This window comes from Choloepus didactylus, chromosome 19 (assembly GCF_015220235.1).
Source record: "Choloepus didactylus isolate mChoDid1 chromosome 19, mChoDid1.pri, whole genome shotgun sequence".
In the NCBI taxonomy this organism is placed as follows: Eukaryota; Metazoa; Chordata; class Mammalia; order Pilosa; family Megalonychidae; genus Choloepus; species Choloepus didactylus.
In genome coordinates, this window is record NC_051325.1 from 60,687,286 (window position 1) to 60,711,896 (window position 24,611).

The window sequence follows — 24,611 nt, forward strand, 5'->3', positions numbered from 1 at the left end:
AGGTAACTACTTGCTGGGGCAAAATCACTTTAGAGAAATATAACAGAAGCTAGAGTCTCTACAATGTATCATTTATAATGACTGATGTCCTGTCAAAAATCACTGCACAGGTGTTAACAGGAAAAAAATGACTCATACTTAACAAAGAAAAGGCTGTCAAAAAAAATCAATGCCAAGATGATCCAGATGTTGCACCTACCAGACAAGGACCTTAAGGGAGCTAATATAAATATATTCAAAGATTAAAAGGAATACATATGCATAAAGAAGAACAGATAGAGAATCTCACTAGAGTGACAGAAACCATAAAAAGATCAAAGTGGAAATTCTAGAGCTGCAAACCATAATAAAATAAAAAATTCACGGATAGAACTAACAGCAGATTGGAGATGACAAAAATGGTTATTAAACTAAAGATAGATCAATAAAAATTGTTAAATCTGAACATCAAAGAGAAAAATGATTGAAGAAAAATGAACAGGACCTCACAGAGCAGTGGGACAACATCAAGTGGTCCAACATCTGTGTAATCTAAGTCGTAGATGGAGAGGAGAGACAGAATGGCACAGAAACAATAAAGAGCTGAAGGAACAATAACTGAGAACTTCCCAAATTAGGTGAAGGGCATCAACACATCAGGAAATTCAATGAACCCAAAGTAGAATAACCACTCGTGCTGCTAAAAAACAAAGATAAATGTGCCAAAAGCCACAAAAAAAGTATACTTTATATTCAAGAGTACAATGTAAGTGACAGCTGACTTCTCACGAGAAACAAAAGAGGCCAAAAGACAATGGGAGGATATCATTAAAGTGAAAAAAAGAAAAATTAAAACAAAATAAAACCTTGTCAACCCAGAATTCTATATCCAGAAAAACTATCATTCAAAAATGAAGGCAAAATAAAGGCATTTTCAGATAAACTAAAACTCAGAGGCTCCATCACCAGCAGCCCTCAACTACAAAAAATTACTAAAGAAAGTTATTCAGGCTAAAGAGAAACCAAACCAGATAGTAACTCAATTCTAAAAGGAAGCAATGAAGATCTCCAAAAATGGTAAAAATGTGGGCATAAAAGGCTATAACTTTTTCTCTTCCCTTAATTTCTTCAAAAAATATACAAATGTTAAAAAAATACATATTGTGCTCTTTTGGCTGGTTCATAATATAATGTATATGAAAACAATGACACAAAGGATGACAGATGGTAAATGGAACCATACTGTTGCAAATATTTTATGTGAAGTAGTACAATACAGACTTTAAATACATTGTGATAAGTTAAAGATGCTTTGTATAATAGCTAGAGTAAATACGAAAAGGAAAAATAATATTACAAACAGGTATAGGTGAATATTAAATATCCTCAATTGAGGAATTAAAGTACAATACTAAAAAATACACAGCCCAAAAGAAGAGAGGAAAAAAGTAACAGAAGAACAAAAACAGATAAGACCAATGGAAAACAAACAGCAAAATGGTGGAAATAAATCCAAACATACCAAAAATTACACTAAATGTAAATGGACTAAATACTCCAATTAAAAGGTAGAAACTGACAAGAGTGATTACAAAAGCAATTTATGTAAGCATACGCTTACATAAGCAAAAACACTTTAAATGTAAAGAAACAAATGATAAGAGTTAAAAGATGTAAACAAATATACTATGCAAACAGTTAATGTAGGAATGCTGGAGATAAAGACATTTCTTAATTATAAAAGAGTCAATAATGGGGACAAAAAGGTAAAAGAATAATGGCAGGCATGGGATGCTTTGGGTGTTCTCTTTTACTTTTATTTTATTCTTGTTTTTATGTGTATTTGTATTACATTTTTTGGAGTAATAACATGGTCCCAAATTGATAGTGGTGATGAATGCATAACTATATAATGATACCGTGAACAACAGATTGAACACTTTGGATGATTGTATGGTACGTGACTATCTCAATAAAATTGCAAGGGAAAAAAGTCAATACATCATGAAGACATAAAAATTAAATTTTTTGCTCTAAATGCTTATAATAGAAAAGAGAGCAGGCTTAAAATTACTAGGTTTCCTCTTTAAGAAGCTAAAAAACTAGAAGCAAATTGAACTCAAGTAAGTGGAAGGAAAGAGATAATAAAGAATAGTAATCAATGAAAAATAAAACGAACAATAAAGAAAATCTACAAAGCCAAAACTTGGTTCTTAGAAAACATTAACAAAATATTGATATACCTCTAGCAAGACTGATCAAGAAGAAGAAAAAGCACAAATTACCAATATCAGGAATTAAAGAGGATAATACTGCAGATCCTACACGTATTTTAAAATTTGACAACTTCAATGAAATTAATAAATTCCTGAAAAAACACAAATTATCAAAATGACACATGAAATAACAAATCTGAAGAGGCCTATACCTAAATTGAATCTGTTGTCAAAAGCTGTCCACAAAGAAAACTCTAGAACAGGATGTTTTATTTAAAGGACTTATAATAAATATTTAAGGGAAAAATAATACTAATGTTAAATAAAATCATTCAGAAAACACAAGAGGAAGGAATACTTCCCTCTCATTTTATGAGGGCAGCATGACTGATTGCAAGTTCTAACAAAGACATAATAGACCAATGGAATCAAATGGAGAGCCCAGAAAGCAACGCTCACAATTATGGTCAACTGATTTTTGACAAGGGGACAAAGACCACTCAATTGGAAAAGAATCATCTCTTCAACAAATGGTGCTGGGATGGCTGGATCTCCATTGGCAAAAAAAAAAAAAAAAAAAGGAGGCTCCTTACCTCACACCTTATAAAAAATCAACTCAAAATGGATCAAAGACGTAAGTATAAAAGCCAGAGCTATCAAACTCCTAGAATAAAACACAGGGAAGCATCTTCAGGACCTTGTGTTAGGCAACAGTTTCTTAGACTTTACACCCAAAGCACAAGCAACAACAAAAATAGATAAATGGGACTGCATCAAAACTAAAAACTTTTGTGCCTCACAGAACTTTATCATGAAAGTAAAACAACCTACACAATGGAGAAAATATTTGGAAACCATATATCTGATAAAGGTTTAATATCTAGGATATATAAAGACAGGGTGCTCAACATCATTAGCCATCAGGAAAATGCAAATCAAAACCACAATGAGATACCATTTCATACCTATTAGCATGGCTGCTATTTAAAAAATGGAAAATAACAATTGTTGGAGAGGACGTGGAGAAATAGGAATACTCATTCATTGTTGGTGGTGATGTAAAATGGCACAGCCACTGTGGAAGACAGTGTGGCAGTTTCTCAAAGGCTAAGTACAGAACCATATGACCCAGCAATCCCACTACTAGGTATATACCCAAAAGAATTGAAAGCAGGGACCCGAACAGGTATTTCCATACCAATGTAGAGAGAGGCATTATTCACAATTGCCAAAAGATGGAAGCAATCCAAGGGTCCATCAACCTATTAATGGATAAATAAAATGTGGTATATACATAACAATGGAGTATTATTCAGCTGTAAAAAGGAATGAAGTCCTGATACATGTGACAACATGGATGAAACTTGAAGACATCATGCTGAGTGACATAAGCCAGACACAGAAGGACAAACATTGAATGATCTCACTAATTGGAAATAATTAGAATAAGCAAACTCTTAGACTCAGAATTTAAATATAGGTAACAGGGGATAGGGTAGGGATAGGGAATGGGAAGTTAAGGCTTAAAATGTACAGGGTTCCTATTTCAAATGACGGAAATGTTTTGGTTTTGAATGGTGGTGATGGTAACACAACATTGTAAACGTAATTAACAGCACTGAAATATATACCTGAATGTGATTAAAAGGGGAAATGTTAGATTGTATTGGTAACAGAATAAATTTTTTTTTAAAAATCCATGGAACTACATTACACAAACAGTGAACCCTAAATTAAATCATGGACTATTGTTAATAGCACAATTATAAAAACTTCACATCAATGCAAGGTGTTGACAGTGGGCTGGTGTTCTAGTTTGCTAATGCTGCCGGAATGCAAAACACCAGAAATGGACTGGCTTTTATAAAGGGGGTTTATTTGGTTACACAGTGACAGTCTTAAGGCCATAAAGTGTCCAAGGCAACACATCAGCAATCAGGTACCTTCACTGGAGGATGGCCAATGGCATCCGGAAAACCTCTGTTAGCTGGGAAGGCACGTGGCTGGCGTCTGCTCCAAAGTTCCGGTTTCAAAATGGCTTTCTCCCAAGACGTTCCTCTCTAGGCTGCAGTTCCTCAAAAATCTCACTCTTAGTTGCACTTGGGGTATTTGTCCTCTCTTAGATTCTCCAGAGCAAGAGTCTGCTTTCAACGGCCGTCTTCAAAATGTCTCTCATCCGCAGCTCCTGTGCTTTCTTCAAAGTGTCCCTCTTGGCTGTAGCTCCTCTTCAAAAGGTCACTCTCAGCTGCACTGAGTTCCCTCTGCCCGTCAGCTCATTTATATGGCTCCACTGATCAAGGCCCACCCTGAATGGGTGGGGCCACACCTCCATGGAAATATCTCATCAGAGTTATCACCTACAGTTGGGTGGGGCACATTCCCATGCAAATCTAATCAGCACCAAAAACGTCTGCCCCACAAGACTGCATCAAAGAGTATGGCTTTTTCTAGGGGACGTAATACATGCAAATTGGCACAGCTGGTATATGGGACTCCTGTATTTTGTGCATGACTGTTCTGTAAACCAATAGCTTCTCTAAGAAAGAAAAAAAAAATACTAAAAAAAAATTGCCTATAATAGCCCTTTTGAATATAGATGTAAAAATCCTAAACAAAACGTTAGTAAATAATGGAGAAAGGAACACTCTTCTTCACAGTAGTATGCCAACTAGAATCATCAACAGATACTAAAACTAGTAGGTGAGAGTTTGATGAAGACCAGCATATCTCAAAGTAACTCCTCCTATCACTTCCAAAGGGAAAAAATAGAAACAGCAAATTGGAGAAACTTGGCAGACACCACCTCTACTCAGTCATCAAAGTTGGCATCACCAATACTGGGACAAACTGAAATCGCGTGCCTCCTGACATGACGGACTGAGAACACATTGCTTCTGGGATATTCCTGCCAGAAATATGCTTCTGGAATCCACTCAAGAGGCAACATCAGACAAACCCAACTCAGGAGAAAATCTATCAACGAGAGAGCCAGTACTTTTCAAAAATGTCCATGGTATGAAATTCAAAGAAACTCAGGAACTATTTCAGATTAAAGGGACTAAAGAGACGTAACAACTAAATACAATACGTGATCCCAACTGGATCCTGGACTGGGTGGAAAAGTAGTTGTAAAGAGCATTACTGGGACAACTGACTACATTTGATATGAACTGTGGTTATTAGTATTCTATTAATACTAAACTTCCTGATTTTGATCACTGTACTGTGACTGCAGAAGAGAGAATTTCCTTGTTTTTAACAAATTTACACTGAAGTATTTGGGGATAAAAGGGCACAAAGTCTCCTACTTACTCTCAAATGGTTCAGAAAAAAATATATACATATGTGTGGGCACATGCATATATATTTACATAAATGACACAGGGATATATACATACATATATACATATATATATATATATATGGCGAGAGAGGCAGTTTGATAAAATAAATAGATCTTGATGTAATCTATAGGAGAAGCTGGGTGGGAGCTCTTTTTACTATTCTGGCAATTTATCTATGAGTTTGAAATTATAATAAAATTAAATGTTACCAGATTTTAAAAAGAACTTTCCCACCCCCCAAAAAACAGAAAAAGGAAAAGGAAGGAAGGAAGGAAAGGAAGGAGGAAGGGAAGGAGGGAGGGAGGGAAGGAGGGAAGAAGATGAGAGCCGAAGGCCTTGTTTCCATGGAGATCTTCCTGTCTCTGAAGTCTACGCTCTTCCCACCACCCAGTACCGACTTTTTCCAGTAGAGAAAGTCCTGGGTTAACAGCCCATCCATTACTCCACTTGGAATTTGCATGCCAGCAGAAAAAAGGGGAAAGAAAGCCAACGGTGGGGGAGGGGTGGGGAAGACTATCTCCGTAACACAGATGAGGAAAAAGCTTGCATCCTTAGAACTTACAGGACCCCTGTTTCTAATCGGGTGCTTCTCAGAGTGGTACGACGTGGCAGGCCCAAGAACTGAGCATGTGAGGCTTCTGTATCCCGGATAACAGGCAGCTAAAGGGTTCCCAGTGTCTCCATCCATCCCATCCGTCTACCACACCCACATGACCTCTATTATACACAGTAGAAGACAAATCCAGAGTCATTAAAAGTCTGCACACCAAGTGACAAGCAGTGATCTTCCCCTGACCCTGGGAACCAAGTGTATAGAATGACGATCTTCACCAAGTTGCTTGGAGCCAACTATTGTTTATCATATACAACTACAATATTCTTTTTAAATAAATGCACAAGTAAAAATGAGCTTAAAAATAGGAATGATGACAAAAAATGAGAAAGCCTTAATGTGAAAACATTTTGGAAGAGAAAAATAGGCTTCTAACAATTAGATATAATCTTAGAATGCTAATGGCCTTCCTGCAAGCAAGAGGAAATTATAATTGGTCTCCAGCGACTTGTTTATCCTGTCTAGATATAATTACAAGATACAGCTCTTCCAGTTTTTACCGATTCATTCATTCAACAACTAACATTTATTTAGTACTGACTCTGGACCTGGCACAGTGCTAGGTGCTGAGGATGTAAAGCTGACGGGGCCCCATGTTTAAGAAGCTCACCATCATGAGGGAGAAATAAACACATGGAACTTCACAACTAAAACTCAATTGCAGAGTGAAAGAAGACAGATTTGAACCAAGCCTTCTGACTGCATAAAGTGGGAGTGACTAACTTTGCTTCGAGTACCTAGAAAGACTTTCCAAAGGAAAACGCATATATACATGGCATTATATATGAAAATTGTGATGCATAACTCAATTTTTAAATGCCCAGGGCACATGCAGGAAGTGATCTTTGATTTTCCCAATCATATGTACACTACAGTTGCTAGCATCAGAAGCTACTGATTATAATTTACAATGAAAACGAAAAGTCTAATGAACAGACACATATTTTGGCCATGTAGGCAAGCATTTTCTTCAGGAGCAAGAAGAAATTCCCTCCAAGTGGCATGGTTCTGAGTGTGTGTGTGATTAGGAACATGCAGGAAGCAGTGTTCAAACCACATGGCAGCAAAAAGAGCCTGAAAGCACAGAGGGTAGCAGACACCAACCCTTCAAGCCTACAGCTCCCTGACTCATCACATAGTACCTAGTGCTGGTGCCCACAATGTCTGGGGTATCACTCCCAGCCCAGATAAATCCAAAGCCTGACATCCTTGGGGAGCTCTGGGAAGCAATAAGGGGCACACATATGGCCTTCTCTTTCTTGAAAACCACTCTCCACCCATATTCTCATTTCCTTCCAAAAAAGAAGATAGATCCATCTTTGCTCCATGGCCCCCAAGTGCCTAAGGCCCATTGGCCTCCAGACTCCCAGGGAAAGAAGTCAAAACAGTTTCTGAATCACCAAAGTATGCATGGGCTAGACAAGACACCACAAACACTGCTTCCATCACTGCTCCATGAGAAGAAAAGGGGAGTTCCTCCAGGGACACCATGGGGACTGCAGATGGGTGCTTAACCTGGGGAAGGTTTTGAGAGTGCTCCTGTTCTTTGCAGCCACATTTGAAAGCTTATACATTCCAATAATGATATCAGCAACTCACTTTGAATGAAAAATACAATTTATGTGAACTAATCTGTTCTGCAAGTGATTTGTCGATAGCTTTTTGAAGGCTTGTTATATTTTTCGAAAATTTCTACCAACAAAAAAAATAATAATAATAATAATATTGCTGACAAGAGTAGAGTGTTTGGGAACAACGCAAAATAAAAAACAAACAAAAATGACCCCAGCATTATTTTTCGTGGTATTACCAGTCTTCAGGGATAAGATATTTGGTTGTCAGTCGTGACCTTGGAAACTCGCCTAACCAACTTTCAAACAGAAAAGAAGATCTAGCTGGCAAAGTTCACTGGTTAACTGCCAAATACCCCAACTAAATGATATTATCCAGGTTCATTTTGCAAAATAAATTTAATTTCTTGTAGGGAAACTTGAAATTATAAAAACAAAAAAAACTGGAGAATTTGAATTTTAATAATCAATTATTCTTCAACATGATTCATCTTATAAACATATGGAATATGCAAACAAATTAAATTACTTTTAAAAGCCAGACCTTTAACACACAGTTGAGGAAAACTTTTACATAAATTAAGAATAACTGCCAAATGTTCCGATGCTGTAATACAATTTTTTAGCTCCATGGTGTTTAATGGGAAAAAGAAAAAATTCCTTTCTCTAACTTTGTTCTTTTCCAACCAAGAAAATTACTATTTTCCATATCTTTTATTGTACTCATAATTGAGGCTTATGAGTTTTTAAATCACCTATGTATAAATTTTCCGTAAAATGCTAGAATAACCCTGGATCGATTTGCTTCCCTGATGCCTACAGGAAGGGCCACGTCGTGCAGCAGCATCTGTGCTCAGGTGGATGGGAGGGAGATGGCGAAAGAAAACAAGATGCCCCTGATGGTAGGGTACCTTCCCCGGAGCCACAGACAGAGCTGGAGCCCAGCCTGGGAGAGTTCTGGGGTAATGGTGGGATAAGAAAGCCAGTACCGGCTCAGCAACAACTAGTCTTAGAACGAGGGTTCTGGAAGCAAGGAGAAAGTCCTTGATTGTACAATTCATTTCACAATGGACACAGACTCTTACAAACCCAATGATAACACATTAATTATTAAATGTAGATGACATTTAGTACTTATACTATTCCTTGAATTGTACATCTTTAATGTACAAATACTTCAAAACTGTTTCCCAAACTGCTATAAACATCTTTGCCACAGCTGCATTCTTCAAAATGATTCTTTTACTTGTTTGCTTGTAGACCTCCTTTAGTCTTGCCCTAATCTATAAAACAGATATATGTGCTGATAAAAATTTCTTTTAAAAATTCTCCAAGTATCACCTAAAGTAATCTCACATACCACACTGGGTTTCTTCCTTTGGGAATCACGCCCATGATCCAAGTAGGTTCAGAGATTTACCTGTAAATCTCAGCATCTTGCCCAGTAGACATTTAGGCCAACTACGTTCAAATCACTGTGATTCCCCAATCTCTACTTTCTTAAAGCAACTGGTGATCAAAATTGTGCTCGGAACTCAGCCAGGAGCTTCCTCTGGCCCTGGCCAAATCACCCAGCTACCCTGTTCATGGAAATAGTGCTGACCAAAATCCAATGCGGGCGAGACTTCAAGTCATGCAAGAGCCAATTCATGGGAAAGTCCTGAGAAAGGTGCTGGGCAGCCATTTCTTGGACAGACTCACATTCATGGCTTCTGCTTTATATTCTTCATTACTACCTGGGGCAGAGAGTCCAGCAGGATTGGGCACACTTTGTTTTCAATGTCGTGCTGAAAAATCAGATCCTGTTCCAATAGAATCAATAGCACTTCCTGACTTGATTTTCTAACCGAGAAGAGAGAAAGAGGCAAAAGGTGAAACACAAAACAAGTGAAATTTCTCCTAGGGTCAAGACCAAACTCCCCAAGCAGGCATCACCAAGCTGGCCCTGCCTGCTTTCCCTTTTGCTGTGTGCGCGGGAACCACGCTGATCTTGCTGCCTCTCATGCTTCCTTCCCAAGGCCTGTGAATACACATCTCCCTTGGCCCGAAACACCCTTGTCCCTTTGCCTAACTGACTCCTGCCCATTCTTCTGCTCTCCTCCTTCCCTGAACCCCATCCCAGCCCGAGCAGGTCAGGTCACAATTCTACTGTCTAATCTCTAGTAGCACCCTGCTCTTTTCCTTTACAGCTCTTACCCCAGGGGGAAAAAAAAAAAAAATATATATATATATATATATATGTATATATACACACACACACACATATATATTTGGTATGGTTACTCAATTGCCAGCTGTCTCCCCCACCACTGACAATGGACTCCAGAGGGCAGAACCATGCCCAATTTGCTCTCTAGTGCACCCTCAGGACCTGGCCACATCTGGCAGAATATGTGCATTCAATTCATATTTGTTGAGTGAATGAACGACTTAGTGTATTTTTCCTTCCACAGGCATAGGGATTGGAAAACCCTGCACCATTCTCCTACCACTTGGTAAAACCCTGGCTTGCCCTATCGGAAATGAGAATTATGTCTGGGATGACAGATACTACAGGAAAGGGGCCCAAAGAGCCACTCCCACAGAAAACAGGCTCGGCAGCCCAGAGAAGCCCACGGTTGAGCTCTCCATCCTCTGCAGTGTGCATGGCTTACAAGGAGTGTGTAAACACTACAATGCAGAGGGTCCTCAGAAGCTGAGGAGACATTTTTGGGGAAATGAAAGTACAAGAGATTCCCAGCTACAGAGCAAGAAACGAAACACGCAACTCATCACAAGTGATGGTTCAGCAGGAAGACAGTAATGAGGTCCAGAGTGTGTTGACAGAGTCGTAGCGGATTCATCAACAGCAGGTTATAAAAGAGGACCAGGGCGACATGGCCTGCCTGCAAGACTGACGCCACAGAGGAGAACAGGTGACAGGATGAAAACAGAATTTGAGAAGGATCATTCTGGCAGTGTCATTCAGAGTAAATTGGAGGCAAGGAAAGACTGGGAGCCAAAAGGTCAGCAAAGTAGTTATTGCCACACTGCAGGTGGGAGGGGATGAGGCCGGGCTGACAGCAGGGAGGAAAGGTGAGGCCCTGGCAACAATTCCCAGGCAGGACTGGGGGGACCCGCTGTGCGACTGGAAGAGGCAAAAGCCACAATAACTCTAGAAGTCAGCACTGCCCGGGAGCTGACAGCACAGAAGGGCCACTGATGGACCAGCCACGCAATCGCCCCACACTGCACTCACGTGATGCGCCAAGGACACGAAGGGCAGGGGGACCGAGAGGATGCCCCAGTGGGGGGGACAGGCCTTGGGCGGGAGATGTAGAGCCTGAGGGCAAAGGGTGGTTAGAGTCCCACTAGCCAAGGAAGGGAGGGCCTTCCAGGTGCAGAGAGAGCACATTCAAAGGCACAGAGAGATGGAACCTGGGCCCACATCCCCTGGACAGCAGGAGAGGTTCTGGATGACAGGGACAAGGGAATCCCTGGTGAGTGGCAGAACCTGAGGCTGAAGGGCAAGCTGAGGACAGATTGGAAGAAGTTTTCCATATTCCACTAAGAACTCTGGGGATTCTCCTGGGTCAGTGGGCCACCATGGAGTTAAAAACCAAGAACTGACAAGCTCAGATTTGGTTCCACTGAGGGTAACAGTTTGGAAACACCATGTGATGAGGGGCTCCTGGACAGAGATGCTGTGGGCTTTAACCACAGCACGGTGTTGGGGCTGAGGGGACAGAAAAGAGAGGGTGGACTTGAGAGAGATCCCCAGATAGCTGAAAGAGGCTGCTGAGCACCATCCCAGAGAACCAAAGATGACTAACGCCTCTGCCTCAGGCCACCAGTAATGAAGTGGAGAAAACGGAAGGAAAGAAAGACTGAGGGTAAAGACAGAGGCAGGCCTGGGCTCTGGACTCCTGCACGCTATGTGATACGACGGTTCTCCAGGTAGAGCCCTCCAGAAGCCTGTGGAGACAGAGGGCAGCGACTGAAGAACTCTAGAGAGCTGGGGGAGAAAGCACCGTCTGTAGTCACAAGCATGTAGATTCTCCCTGGGCCGTGCAACAGACAACATCATCCAGAGAATTCTGGAACTGTGAGGAAAAGAAGACCAAAACCAATACCCTGAAGAACACCAATCCTTAGAGGTGGGCAGAGGACCAGAGGCTAGCAACAAAGACTGAGGAGACAAGGGCAAGGAGTAAGGCCGAGGAGGACAGCCAAGAGCCCAAGAGGTGACAGTGCAGAGGTTACGGGCTCTGGCTGCAGAATTTGAGCTGTCCTCAATCCATGTTGTGCAGTTGACTAGCTGAGTCATCTTGGGCAAATGACTAAGCCTCTCTGAGCCTCAGTTCCTCACCTGTAAAACTGGATAATAATGTGCCTAGCTCAGAGTTGTTGTGGGGATGAAATGACTTGATAGACGAAAGGGTATAGAACAGAGCCTAGCATGTGGTATGTTCCAAAGGAACATTGCTATTATTGTTTTTCAAATCAGGATTAGAAGCCAGGGGAAGAAAGTGTTAAGAGGACCCCAGTCCAAATCTGCCAGATAATGAGCTCCAGGAAGATCAGAACATGTCCTCATCACTTCCGCAGCCCACTGTCTAGGGTAGGGCAAAATGAAAAGTTAGTGGGCACCCAATAAAGTTCTTCAAAGAACCAAAAGTAGTAGTTTACAGTGACAACTAGTGCAAATGGGTTAAGAAAAGGAGAAAAGAAGAGAAGTCACTGAACAGATACATTGTGGGAAAAAAATACAAATGCAAAAATGCAATACTATCAACCAGTGAAAATGAATGATCAAGAGCCCTCCAGATCAATGTGGAGAGATCTATAAAACAGAGTGAAAGCAAGCAGCAGAATGGAATGAACATTGTGATGCCATACATTTGAGGTCTGGAAGCACCCACACAAGTTACTAGACCATTCAGGGACACTTACACAGCAGTGTAACTACAAAAACCTGGATGGAAAGGAGATGCACAAGCTCAGAGTGCTGGATTCCTATGAAAACGAGGGATGGAGAATGGGATGGGGGGGGTGCGGCAATAAAAAGCAGTCTTAACCCTATTTGTAATCCCTAAATAAAAAGGTTTAAGGCCAAAGTGCCAACAGTTAACATCTGTGCATGAGCAGTAAGTACAAGTGTTGACTATGCCATCTTCTTCTGTGTATCAAAATATTTCATATTTTAAAAATTGAAAAAAAATTTTTAAAGCAACCCTGGGTTTTACAATGAGAAAATTAGCTGCAACCTTGGCAAGACACCTGTCAACCAGCTCTGAGGAGCAGAGCCACCGAGGTCAGCGAGCTGACGCCTGAGCGGGAGGCCAGGGGCAGGGCAGGGAGACTGCTCTTTCCAGAAGCTTCACAGTAGGGGAAGGAGTGGCTGGAGAGTTCAGGGTCAAGGCCAGGGAACAGCAGGATGAGGGAGATGGAGCAAGATAATAACTGAAAGAGAAAAGCCAAAGAGAGAGAGTGGAAGGCAAGCAACAAGGTAAGAAGATGGGAGCAAAGACAGAAATGAAGACACTGGGCTTGAAAAGGGGGTGGGATGCCCCTTCCCCTGAGGCAGAAGAGGATTAGCTCAGAACAACTGAAGAAATGTGGCTAGTTAGAAAATAGAGGGAACTGAGAGTTTACAGCTGACGTAATCCCACAAATCTTTACTAAAAATCTACTAGGTGCCAGCCCAGAGCTAGGTCATGGAGTTAAATAATAAAATAAGCCAGTTCCTACCATTAGGGACTCACAGCATAGTGTCTGGTGGGGCCCTGACAATCTGCAAACATACAACTGATGACCCTCATGAGACTGGGTCAGACATCCTATGCCCCCGCTCAGCTTGGCTGCCTACGCCCTCCAGGGTGTGGGCACATGACCTCACTTCTCTGCACCCCGGTCTCCTAACTGATAAAGCAGTGATGAATTAGTAAAGGTTCTCATACTTTGTAGGGTGGTTAGGAAAGTACATGAGGTCGTCCACACTAATCCTGGAGCATGGGGTGCCTGTCACATAGGAAGAGCTCAAGAGAGGATGGCTGGTAGCAGTAGTAGCAGTTGTAGGAGTAATGCTGATATCATGCCCAAATTTGTGAATTTCACAAGTCCCACAAGTTACTGCATGTTTAAAGTCCAGGAAAAGTACCTGACAATGAGCAGGGAACAGGATGGCATGAGACACAGATGCTGGGTGAGATTTGGCATCGTCACTCCTACATGCAAAAAAATCTGACTGTGTCTGTCGAATTAAGAATCCCAACTCATGGGCACCTTCAGGGTACTCCCAGTGGCCCACATATGGATATCTGAAGGGTTGGCCTCAGTTAAAGTGAGCAAAGACCAATGGCAATAAGGCAGGAGGGGACATCTGGGAAGAGAAGGAGGTCAGAAGCTTCAGAATGAAAAGGGCCCTGGCAGATGCCCATAGGATCTAAGGTGGAAAGGTACAGGCGGCCTTGCTAACGATTCTGGGTCAGAGCTGAGGGCATTAAGGAGTCTGAAAAATGTTAGTAAAACATGACTGACTAAAAACGATGATGGGGATGGAGAAGGGGGGTGCATTCAGGAGATCGTGTTTCTATTATGGAAATAAAAAAGGCATGGCTGGGGCTCCAACTGCATGTAGGATGTGAGGGAGAAAAGGATTTTGACAGTCCCCAGCTTGCAGCTCTGGGGAACTGAGCAAATAGAAGGTGGATTCATTCATTGAAATAGGGGATGAAGATTGAAGGCCTCTATTTTCTCTGTGAAGTGAAAGGCAAGGTCACCTGCTTGGAGCAAGGCGGGGCGAGGTGAGAAGGCTTGATGAAAGTGGCAAAGGTCTAAAAGAGCTGCCAAGGATAATGTGAAAAGCAGCTGATGAGGGACAAGCTGCGACTGGATTCCATAAATTTGCAATGGCACCAATCGATACCCCATGTTGACCCCCCCCACTGAGCTCAGCACCCTGGGAGTGGAGGAAGCTGGCGGGCTGAAGATGGGCAGGCAGAGCCAGTATAGCAGAAGCACTGCCAAAAGGATAAAAATGGAGGGTGATGGTAGGGATTGCCCTAAAGGTGGATGCAAGAGGGAACAATCACGGAGGAAAAGGAAGGGAAGGGAGGAAAACTATGGGGATCGGGGAGCCAGAGGCCATCGGGGCAGGAAGGCCGAGGGTGGTGGTTGGAGAGTGGAAAGCCATCTCTGGGATTTCAGAGATAAGGCAGTTCCAGAGGCATGAGGAAGCCGACCCAATAGTGGGCGTGGGCAAGGCGGCCGTTCAAGGGCACAGCAGCTGCGGGAACAGCGGGGAGCCCCTGCTCTCGGCCTTGAAGGTAACTGCCCAGCAAACATGGGCTGAGTGGCAGGCCCCAGGCTTGATCCTGCCTGCACCCTTCTGGAACAAAATATATGGCAATAACATACGACAAAGGCCAAGAAAATGTCAGATCCCCTGACCCAGTGTAATCTTATTTTCAAGAATTTATCCAAAGGAAAAAGAAAAGTCAATAGAAGAACAAAATTGCACTCTTCAGGACATTCACTACATCTACAGTACAAAAAAGATAGAAGAGGTCAGAGGCGGTGAAAGCGTCACGGCAGCAGAGGGGTGCCATGGAGCGCTATGTTGGCGTCCTGGAGGAGGCGGCGGATGGGACCTGGCAGCAGGAGCCGCACTAGCAGCTTCTGTTGGCGCTGCAGAGCCTGGTCAAGGAGCTGTCCAGGTGTGCTGCGAGGCAGGCGGTGGCGGGCCAAGGCCCGGGTCCGGCAGGCCTTGACGTCTCGCCCGCTCGCAGCTCCTTCCAGCAGTGTTTGTCCTACACCACGTTCAGCGACCTGGCCCTGGCGCTGCTCGACGGCACCGCGTTCCAGATTGTGCAGGGGCTGTTGAAGATCCGGCGCCTCACCGAGAAGAGTCTGTACAACCAGCGTCTGCGACTGCAGAGCGAGCACCAAGGTGATAACTGATGAGATATTTCCATGGAGGCATGGCCCCACCCATTCAGGGTGGGCCTTGATCAGTGGAGCCATATAAATGAGCTGATGGGCAGAGGGAACTCAGTGCATCTGTGAGTGATGTTTTGAAGAGGAGCTACAGCCAAGAGGGGCACTCTGAAGAACACCCAGAAGCTGAGAGAGGAACTACAGTTTGAAGATGGCCATTGAAAGCAGACTCTTGCTCCAGAGAAGCTAAGAGAGGACAAATACCCCAAGTGCAACTACGACTGACATTTTTGAGGAACTGCAACCTAGAGAGGAACATCCTGGGAGAAAGCCATTTTGAAACCAAAACTTTGGAGGAGATGCCAGCCACTTGCCTTCCCAGCTAACAGAGGTTTACTGAACACCATTGGCCATCCTTCAGTGAAGTTTTCAGCAGTGGCAGTTTGTTGAACTTCAGGACTCTGCTACACACTGTAGACCTTCTGAAACATTGACTTTTCTGTAACCATCATAATTTGGGGGCCATGGAAGTTGCCAAGGACAATACGTAGACCTGGCTGGATCATTGCCAGTGAAACCAACCTGGAAGATCACTATTTATGGTATTGGTAAGAAGCCTTTTCTCGGATTCCAAGATATATTTATACTTTCACCAATTGTGAACAGTGTATTTTAATATTAAACAGTTCAAATATTTCTGTAAAAGTTCCTCCTTCCCTATAAGGGTTGTGTAAAACAGCCAGTTCATGTTCTCATTAAAATGCTTAAATCATATATCTAATTCAGCCACATCTAACTACATTTGACAGGATTAGCATTTCTTGCAGCAAGGTGGGCTTAATTGAGAACTGATTTGGAGAGCTAGAAGGAATTAAGTAATTCAATAAAGAAACAGCAATCATTTATCTTCTGCTTTCTTTTATCCCAACCTCCTCACCTTAATCCCAGAATATTGTGAAACAAGTACTGAAAAAATGTTAGGTTTTATGTAGGCAAAACATGAAAGGATCTTTTGAAGTTAACTTACCCCAGTACAAGTGGTGTTCCAGAATACTCTTACTGGTATTTCTGCAATTTTCAGCATTGAGAGATGTCAGAACAAAATGCAGACAGAATCAGTCTAGAAAAAATGTTTAGATCTTAGGAGTCACATAATTAGAATCAAAATAGTTATTTTGTAGTTCAATAGCTTCTAATTTTTAATTTGTTTGTTGTCACTAATTCACTGTGTGGATATTATACTTTGGGATTTGCCTGAGGACCGTTGTCATTCTACCCAGCCAGAATCAGGTTCCTGCCAGTGGCAGTGCTATATGTGAGCCCTTTAAAGTATAGGTGGCATTTTACTGGCATTAGTCAGTGTGATGCTCTTTAGTTTATTTCTGTTTTGACTTTTAACATTAGTGCAATTTATTGAACTTGCTACATAACCCCTGGATCAACAATGAAGGGGCTGGGGTCTCTTTTTTCCCAACTCATTGTGTTATTTTATTATTTCTGTTCTATCTTTTCTGCTTCTCCAAGGACCAAATATTCCCATGAGCATTGGTGTGTTATCCAGTGCTAAGCCAAAGGCTGGAGTCTTCAGCCTGTATCTGTTCTGCAGCTGCCACTGACTTTATAGGAACAGAAACTGTATTTTATATGAGAGCATCTGCTAAGGGCTCCTGGGAAGGTGCCAATCAGTGCAAGGGAAAAGAAAATGATGAGAGAGAGAGAGAGAGAGAGATATGATATTAACCTTGGACACATATTTTAGGGAGGACTGAGGGTACTTGAGTGTGAAAGTGTGGGCAGGGATCACTTTCCCCCATTCATAAATTGGATTATAAATATTGTAATGTCATTTTTCCACATAAAAATGCATCTCATTTTAAAATAAAAGGTAATATATAAAAAGGATTTTCCTACTCAAAATTATTAGGCTATTAATACTTTGCCAAAATTCATGTTAATAACTGTTATGCCAGAAAAACTGAAGATTTAACTATCACATGGGTTATATTAACAGTGATCAAAAGAGGTATTTTCCATGACACAACTTGAAGTGGTGACAATGAGCAAAAATCATAAATGTAACTATAGTGATTTGAGTTCACAACTTGCAATGCAGCATTATCTGTGGGCTTTTAAAATGATTTTGTGAGTATATTAACCTTCACTTTTGTTATTAAGTTATAGAAGTGTTATTATAGAGAGCAGTGTAGAACTTAGTCTCAAAGAATTATATAGAAGTGTCTTGATTTTGTTTAAAGTGATGTCTGTTCAGTGCCCAGTAGACAAAAGTGACATTTTTATAATACAAATATACATTTTGTACATTGTTTTCATTCTTGAATAAAGCAAATTCAGTGTTGGTAGATACTAAAAAGAAAGTACTGATTTTGATTCAATAAATTTTTTTAATCCTGAAAAAAAAAAAAAAAAAAAAAAGATAGAAGAAATCTAAGCATTCAACACAATTAAAAATATGAAGATTACGAAGAAACACAGTAAAATGCCTTTGACACGTACATGAGCTTTCTGAAGGTGGAAAATCTGTCCTGCTCATCTCATTACCCCATCACCCAGCATTGCGCTTGGCTCCTAATGGGCACTCAGAAACTGAGGGACTAAATTAATGAATGGAAGAAGTTGTGTCATATTATGATTAGACCTTTGTGGGAAAATATGTAAGCACCTAGAGAGGAAGACACAAAAATAATCAAAATACTGATGTTAGGAGAATGGAAATAGGTTGATGCTTTTCCTTATTTGAAAACTCCTTCAATCCCATCACATTGTATAACAGTAAAAAGTGAGTGTTTATCCTTTTAGAAATGCTTCAATCAAGGGAAAAATACCAGCCAAAATTTTAGAATTTAATGAAAATGCAGAATATCAAAAGTTAGAAATGCATTTACCCTTTGTGGAAACTCATCCCCAAAATACACTGGCACAGACAGAAATGATGCAAGGCTATTCAGTAAATTTTAAAGTGGTAAAAGACTAGAAATAATCCAAACATCTACCAGTAAACTATGCTATGCACCCTGCACCCTCACAGACTGGCATCCTGTGCCACCGTGGAAAGGAAGCTGGAGGATCTCCACATGCTGTTCTGGACTGATCTCCGGGATGCACTGTACAGCAGAAAAGAGCAAGGTACAGGAGCTTGGGCAAGATGGCGGCATGGAGAGGAGTGGAAGCTAAGTAGTCCCCCTGGAACAACTGAAAAAAAAACAGAAACAACTAGTAAATAATCCAGAATAACTGCGGGGGGACAAACGAGACCATCCACTCATCATACACCAACCTGAATTGGGAGGAATGCCCAAGAACACAGCATAAAATCTGTAAGTAAAACCTGCGGATCCAAGTCGCGAGACCCCCTCCCCCATAGCCCGAGCTGCAAAGCCTCGTGGCGCCAGAGAGAAGCTCTCTCCCAGCAAGCGAATATAGCTCAGCTGAGCTCCAACTGGGGTTTTAAGTAGCGAGTGTGAACTGCTCACTACAGGTACGAATCCCCAAAAAACAGACAGAGGCTTTGGGTGATGACTGACCTTAAAGAGTCGGAGGGTCACCTTGGACTAGGTCTGAAGGGGACTATCTCTTTCTTTTTTGGCTCAGTGGAGAAAGCCCCAGTCATTTTCAGTTTCCAGGGCTGTGACTCAGAGAAGGGTGGAGACAGCACAAGCAGAGAGAGAGACCATTGAAATGCTAATGACCTCCCCCTAGGGGGTCTATTTTCTCTCAGAGGAAAGGGGTGGGGCCCTTTCCATTCAGAACCAGACCCCAGAGCCTGGGGGAACACGGCCATACCTCCTCCCACCAGTCAAGAATTATAGGCTAACAGGCATCACCTGCTGGGCAGAAAAGCACAGTGACCCGAGGCATCACAGGGTGGAGCAATTTTCTAAGACACACCCTCAGGGAAACCAGATACTGAATATTTCTTCCCTCTGGGACCTGAGCCTGTTCTGGTCTGGGAAAACCTGATGTGGATAACCAAGGAAACCATGCCTAGACAACAGAAAATTAAAACCTACACTAAGAAAAACAAAGTTATGGCCCAGTCAAAGGAACAAACGTACACTTCAACTGAGATACAGGAATTTAAACAACTAATGCTAAATCAATTCAAAACGTTTAGAGAAGATATTGCAAAAGAGATAGAGGCTGTAAAGAAAACACTGGGCATACATAAGGCAGAAATCAAAAGTTCAAAAAAACAACTAGTAGAATCTATGGAAATGAAAGGCACAACACAAGTGATGAAAGACACAATGGAAACATACAACAGCAGATCTCAAGAGGCAGAAGAAAACACTCAGGAACTGGAGAACAAAACACCTGAAAGCCTACGTGCAAAGGAGCAGATGGAGAAAAGAATGAAAAAATATGAGCAACATCTCTGGGAACTTAAGGATGAAACAAAGTACAATAACGTACGCATCATTGGTGTCCCAGAAGGAGAAGAGAAGGGGAAAGGGGCAGAAGCAATAATACAGGAAGTAATTAATGAAAATTTCCCATCTCTTATGAAAGACATAAAATTATAGATCCAAGAAGCACAGCGTACCCCAAACAGAAGAGATATGAATAAGTCTATGCCAAGACACTTAATAATCAGATTACCAAATGTCAAAGACAAAGAGAGAATCCTGAAAGCAGCAAGAGAAAAGCAATCCACTACATACAAAGGAAGCTTAATGAGACTATGTGCAGATCTCTCAGCAGAAACCATGGAGGCAAGAAGGAAGTGGTGTGATATATTTAAGATACTGAAAGAGAAAAACCGCCAATCAAGAATCCTATATCCAGAAAAGCTGTCCTTCAAATATGAGGGAGAACTCAAAATATTTTCTGACAAACAGACAATGAGAGACTTTGTGAACAAGACACCCGCCCTACAGGAAATACTAAAGGGAACACGACAGAGTGATAGAAGACAGGAGTGCGTGGTTTGGAACACAATTTTGGGAGATGGTAGCACAACAATGTAAGTACACTGAACAAAGATAACTATGAATACGGTTGAGAGAGGAAGGTTGGGAGCATGTGAGACACTAGAAGAAAGGAGGAAAGATAAAGACTGGGACTGTGTAACTTGGTGAAATCTAGAGTGTTCAACAATTGTGATAAAATGTACAAATATGTTCTTTTACGAAGGAGAACAAGCAAATGTCAACATTGCAAGGTGTTAAAAATGGGGAGGCATTGGGGGAGGGATGCAATCAACATAAACTAGAGACTGTAACTAACAGAATCATTATATGATGCTTCCTTTAATGTAACAAAGGTGATATACCAAGGTGAATGCAGATAAGAGGGGGGGATAGGGGAGGCATGTTAGACACTTGACATTGGTGGTATTGTTTGATTCTTTACTCTACTTTGATTTAAGGTTATTTTTCCTTTTGCTGCTTCCTAGCTGTCATTTTTTTTTCCTCTTTCTTTTGCCTCTCTACCTTTTTTGACTCTCCCTCCTGCCTTGTGGAAGAAATGTAGATGCCCTTATATAGATAGTGGTGAGGGTGGTAAACACATAAATGTATGACCGTACAGAGAACCATCGATTATTTACTTAGGATGGAATGTATGGTGAGTGAACAAAACCATATAAAAAAAAAAAAAAATGGGTTGATGACAAAACCTCGAGGGCAATATACTGAGTGAAATAAGCCAGACACATAAGGACAATTATTGCAGGGTCTCACTGATAGGAACTAATTATAATATGTAAACTCATAGACATGAAATATAAGGTACCAAGATATAGGACGAGTCTTAAGAATGGGGAGCGGTTGCTTAGTATGAGCAGAATGTTCAACTAGGATGAACTTAAATGTTTGGAAAGGAACAGACATGTCGGTAGCAAGATGTGAGAATAACTAACAGTGCCGAATGGTCTGTGAATTAGATGGAAAGGGGAAACTCAGAGTCATATATGCCACCAGAAGGAAAGTTGGAGATCAAAAGATGGGAATGTATAAAACTGAATCCTATGGTAGGCAATGTCCATGATCAACTGTACAAATACTAGAAATCGCTTCCATGAACCAGAACAAATGTATGACAATACAATTAGAAGTTAATAATAGAGGGGCATATAGGGAAGAAATATATACCTATTACAAACTATATACTACAGTTAGTAGTATTTCAACATTTTTTCATGAACAGTAATAAATGTACTATACCAACACTATGAGTCAACAAGTGAGGGCGGTTGATTAGGGATAGGGGAGGATTCGAGTTTCCTTTTCTTTTTTTCTTTTTTCATCTTTCACTTTATTTCTTGTCTGGAGTAATGAAAAGTTTCTAAAAATTGAACAAAAATTAAGTGTGATGGATGACAGCTGTATGAGGGTACCCAGGGGCAAGTGATTGTACACTTTGGATCTTTGGATAATTGTATGGTGTCTAAACAATCCCAATAAAAATTAAAAAGGAAAAAAAAAAAGAGCAAGGTACAGAGCTGTGGATGTACTGCGCCACCTTGTATCTAAGAAAGAGACAAGCGGGTGCGGAATACAAGGACATGCATAGATTTGCTTAGAGTTGTTTTTCTTTTTTTTTGTTAAGATAAGAATAAATCAAAACCTAATAAAAATAGTTACCTACCAGGGAAGGGAGAGAATGAGGGTGGGGGTAAGGGGAGGACAGAGATGAAAGTCAGACTTCTCTGAAAGTACTCTGCTTTATAGTTTTTAATTAAGAATTGTGTAAACATTTTAAATAATTATAAATCAAAATGTGAAAACCAAAGCAATAACTAAAAGTAAAAAATAAGATGAAAAGTAATGCGCCTGTGTACCAAGTTAGTGGCTTCACAATAAAGAGAAGAGCTAGTGCAAGTGAGTTTAAAACACAGTAATAAGACTGCACATCTCTAGTGGGAGACAAAGAGAACTGCAAAGAAATTTTGAACTGTATTCAGTGACCCTAATGTTAGTAATAATGCTGGTATTTTTATGCTGAAAAGGATACAAAGCCATGTTAATATCATTAAAAAGCAAGACTGACATCATTAAAAAAGATACAAATATAAGATCAACAAAGTTAACTAAAAACCCTGCAATCCTTAATTTGAGTTAGAAATATCAATATAGACTTAGGAGCACTGTTACAAGGAGCACTGTTACAAGGAGCACTGACCAACCCTGTGGCAATGAGCACCCTCAGCACTGAGACTCTGGTATCTTATTATCATTTCTCTCAAAAAGGAGAAATGGTTGATTTCAGGTAAAGGTGAGCTATCAAAGTCTACCGGGTCTTGTCAAAAAAAGATTTAGAGCTCCCACTGACCAAAGCTGGGAAAATTTGAAAGAATTGAATAATAACATTCAAAAGAATATTAAAGAATAATAATTACAATGGACTGAAACATAAAAAATATATTAAAATTCAGAAGTTCATAACAATATTCAAAACAAACAAATTTTAAAAACCTAACTGGTGGTAATCTTTGTAGATTATCAGGCTATCAACTAATTATTCTGGAACTAGTTAAAAAAAAGGGAGGGGGGAATAAAGACTTTACCCCATTTTTCCTATGTAAACAGGATTTCAGGATTACCAAACAGTTGACTGGGGAAGTTCTTTACAGAAGCACTCCTGCTATTAAGTTTAAATGAAATAATGGAATTGGACTATGACGATTTTGAAACCTCTAATGAAATACTGGCTCTAGACAATGCCTATTAGTGGTTGCTCCTATCATTAGGTTAAAGATAGATGAAAGGGTCGGGCTGACACCATCCGAATCCAGTGACCAAATTCAACAACAGGAAAAGAAAGCCACGAGAACTTTTGTGCTTCCTGATTTGAGTACCACCTACAAAGTACTCCTGCTAAACCAGAAAATTTGAATCCGATCAAGCCTCCATCCTTAACTACCACTTTACAGAACACACTGGGGATAGAGGAACATCTTAAATAACACCATGGACACACAATCAGTCAGATCTAAAATGTGAGAAACTCTAAAGAATTAATGACCTGATTTCTTCAACAAATAAATAACAAGGAGAAAAGGGGGAAGGGAGAACTGTTTTAAATTAAGAGATTTAAGATCCATATCAACCAAGTGCAACACATGGACCCCGTTTAAATTCTGATTTAAACAAACCATCTGCAAAAATACACAGATCAGAGAACTGGGAAAACAAGAACAGTGACTAGAAATTAGATGACATTAAAGAATCAATGAAAATTTTTATTGTTGTGATGATACTGTTATTATGTTTTTTAAAAAAGAGTCTTTATTTCTTAGAGAGCAATACTAAAGTATTTACAGTTGGAATGATATGTCTAAGAATTGCTTTTTTTCTGGGTTGAATTTATCTGGGTAAGATAAATTAAAAAAGACTGGTCAAATGATAATGATGATTGAAGCTGGGTGACGGGTACCTGGGTATTCATTTTAATATTCCCTCCACTTCTATGTGTATTTGAAATTTTCCATATTAAAAAAAATTTTTTTTTAAATGGAATATCTCATGATGATAAGAATAAATGTTGTCTATCTTCCTACATCATTAGAGGAACTGGGCACAAATGACCTTTTGTTCTTGAATCACTTAACTGTAAAAACCCTTGTCTGAATTATGAATATTAGACAAAATAAGACTAAAGAAAATTTGCTAAAGAGATCATAAGGTCAAAATTTCTCAAACCTGAATGTTTGGATCTATGAGGCACCTCACTAAAATAGGTACAAGATATTCAGAGAACACCACTGGAAAATGTGATCTGTTTTGTTGTAAAAAAAATGACAATAGAGGAATCTGTTCCATCAATTCCATCCATACTGTGGGCTCTGCAGCAGTGAAAAAAAAAAAAAGAATTATATTAAGAACAAACCAAGCATCCTATGTAGTATATATTGATAACTCCCAGCCTTTCTTGCTAAAATACTTCATCAAGGAAATTAGACAAATGTAGTTTAAAAATCATTTCCCATTTAGAGTATTTATGCTACAGACAG

The 24,611-nt window shown here is 40.5% G+C and overlaps 1 protein-coding gene across 1 annotated transcript in view; it reads right to left on the bottom strand.

The window, feature by feature from the left end:
* LOC119515322 (putative serine/threonine-protein phosphatase 4 regulatory subunit 1-like) overlaps positions 1 to 24,611 on the bottom strand; it is a 62,464-nt gene that overhangs the window by 12,922 nt on the left and 24,931 nt on the right. The window contains 1 exon segment of the mRNA XM_037811169.1: positions 24,301 to 24,443. Coding sequence (XP_037667097.1) covers positions 24,301 to 24,443 — 143 coding nt within the window.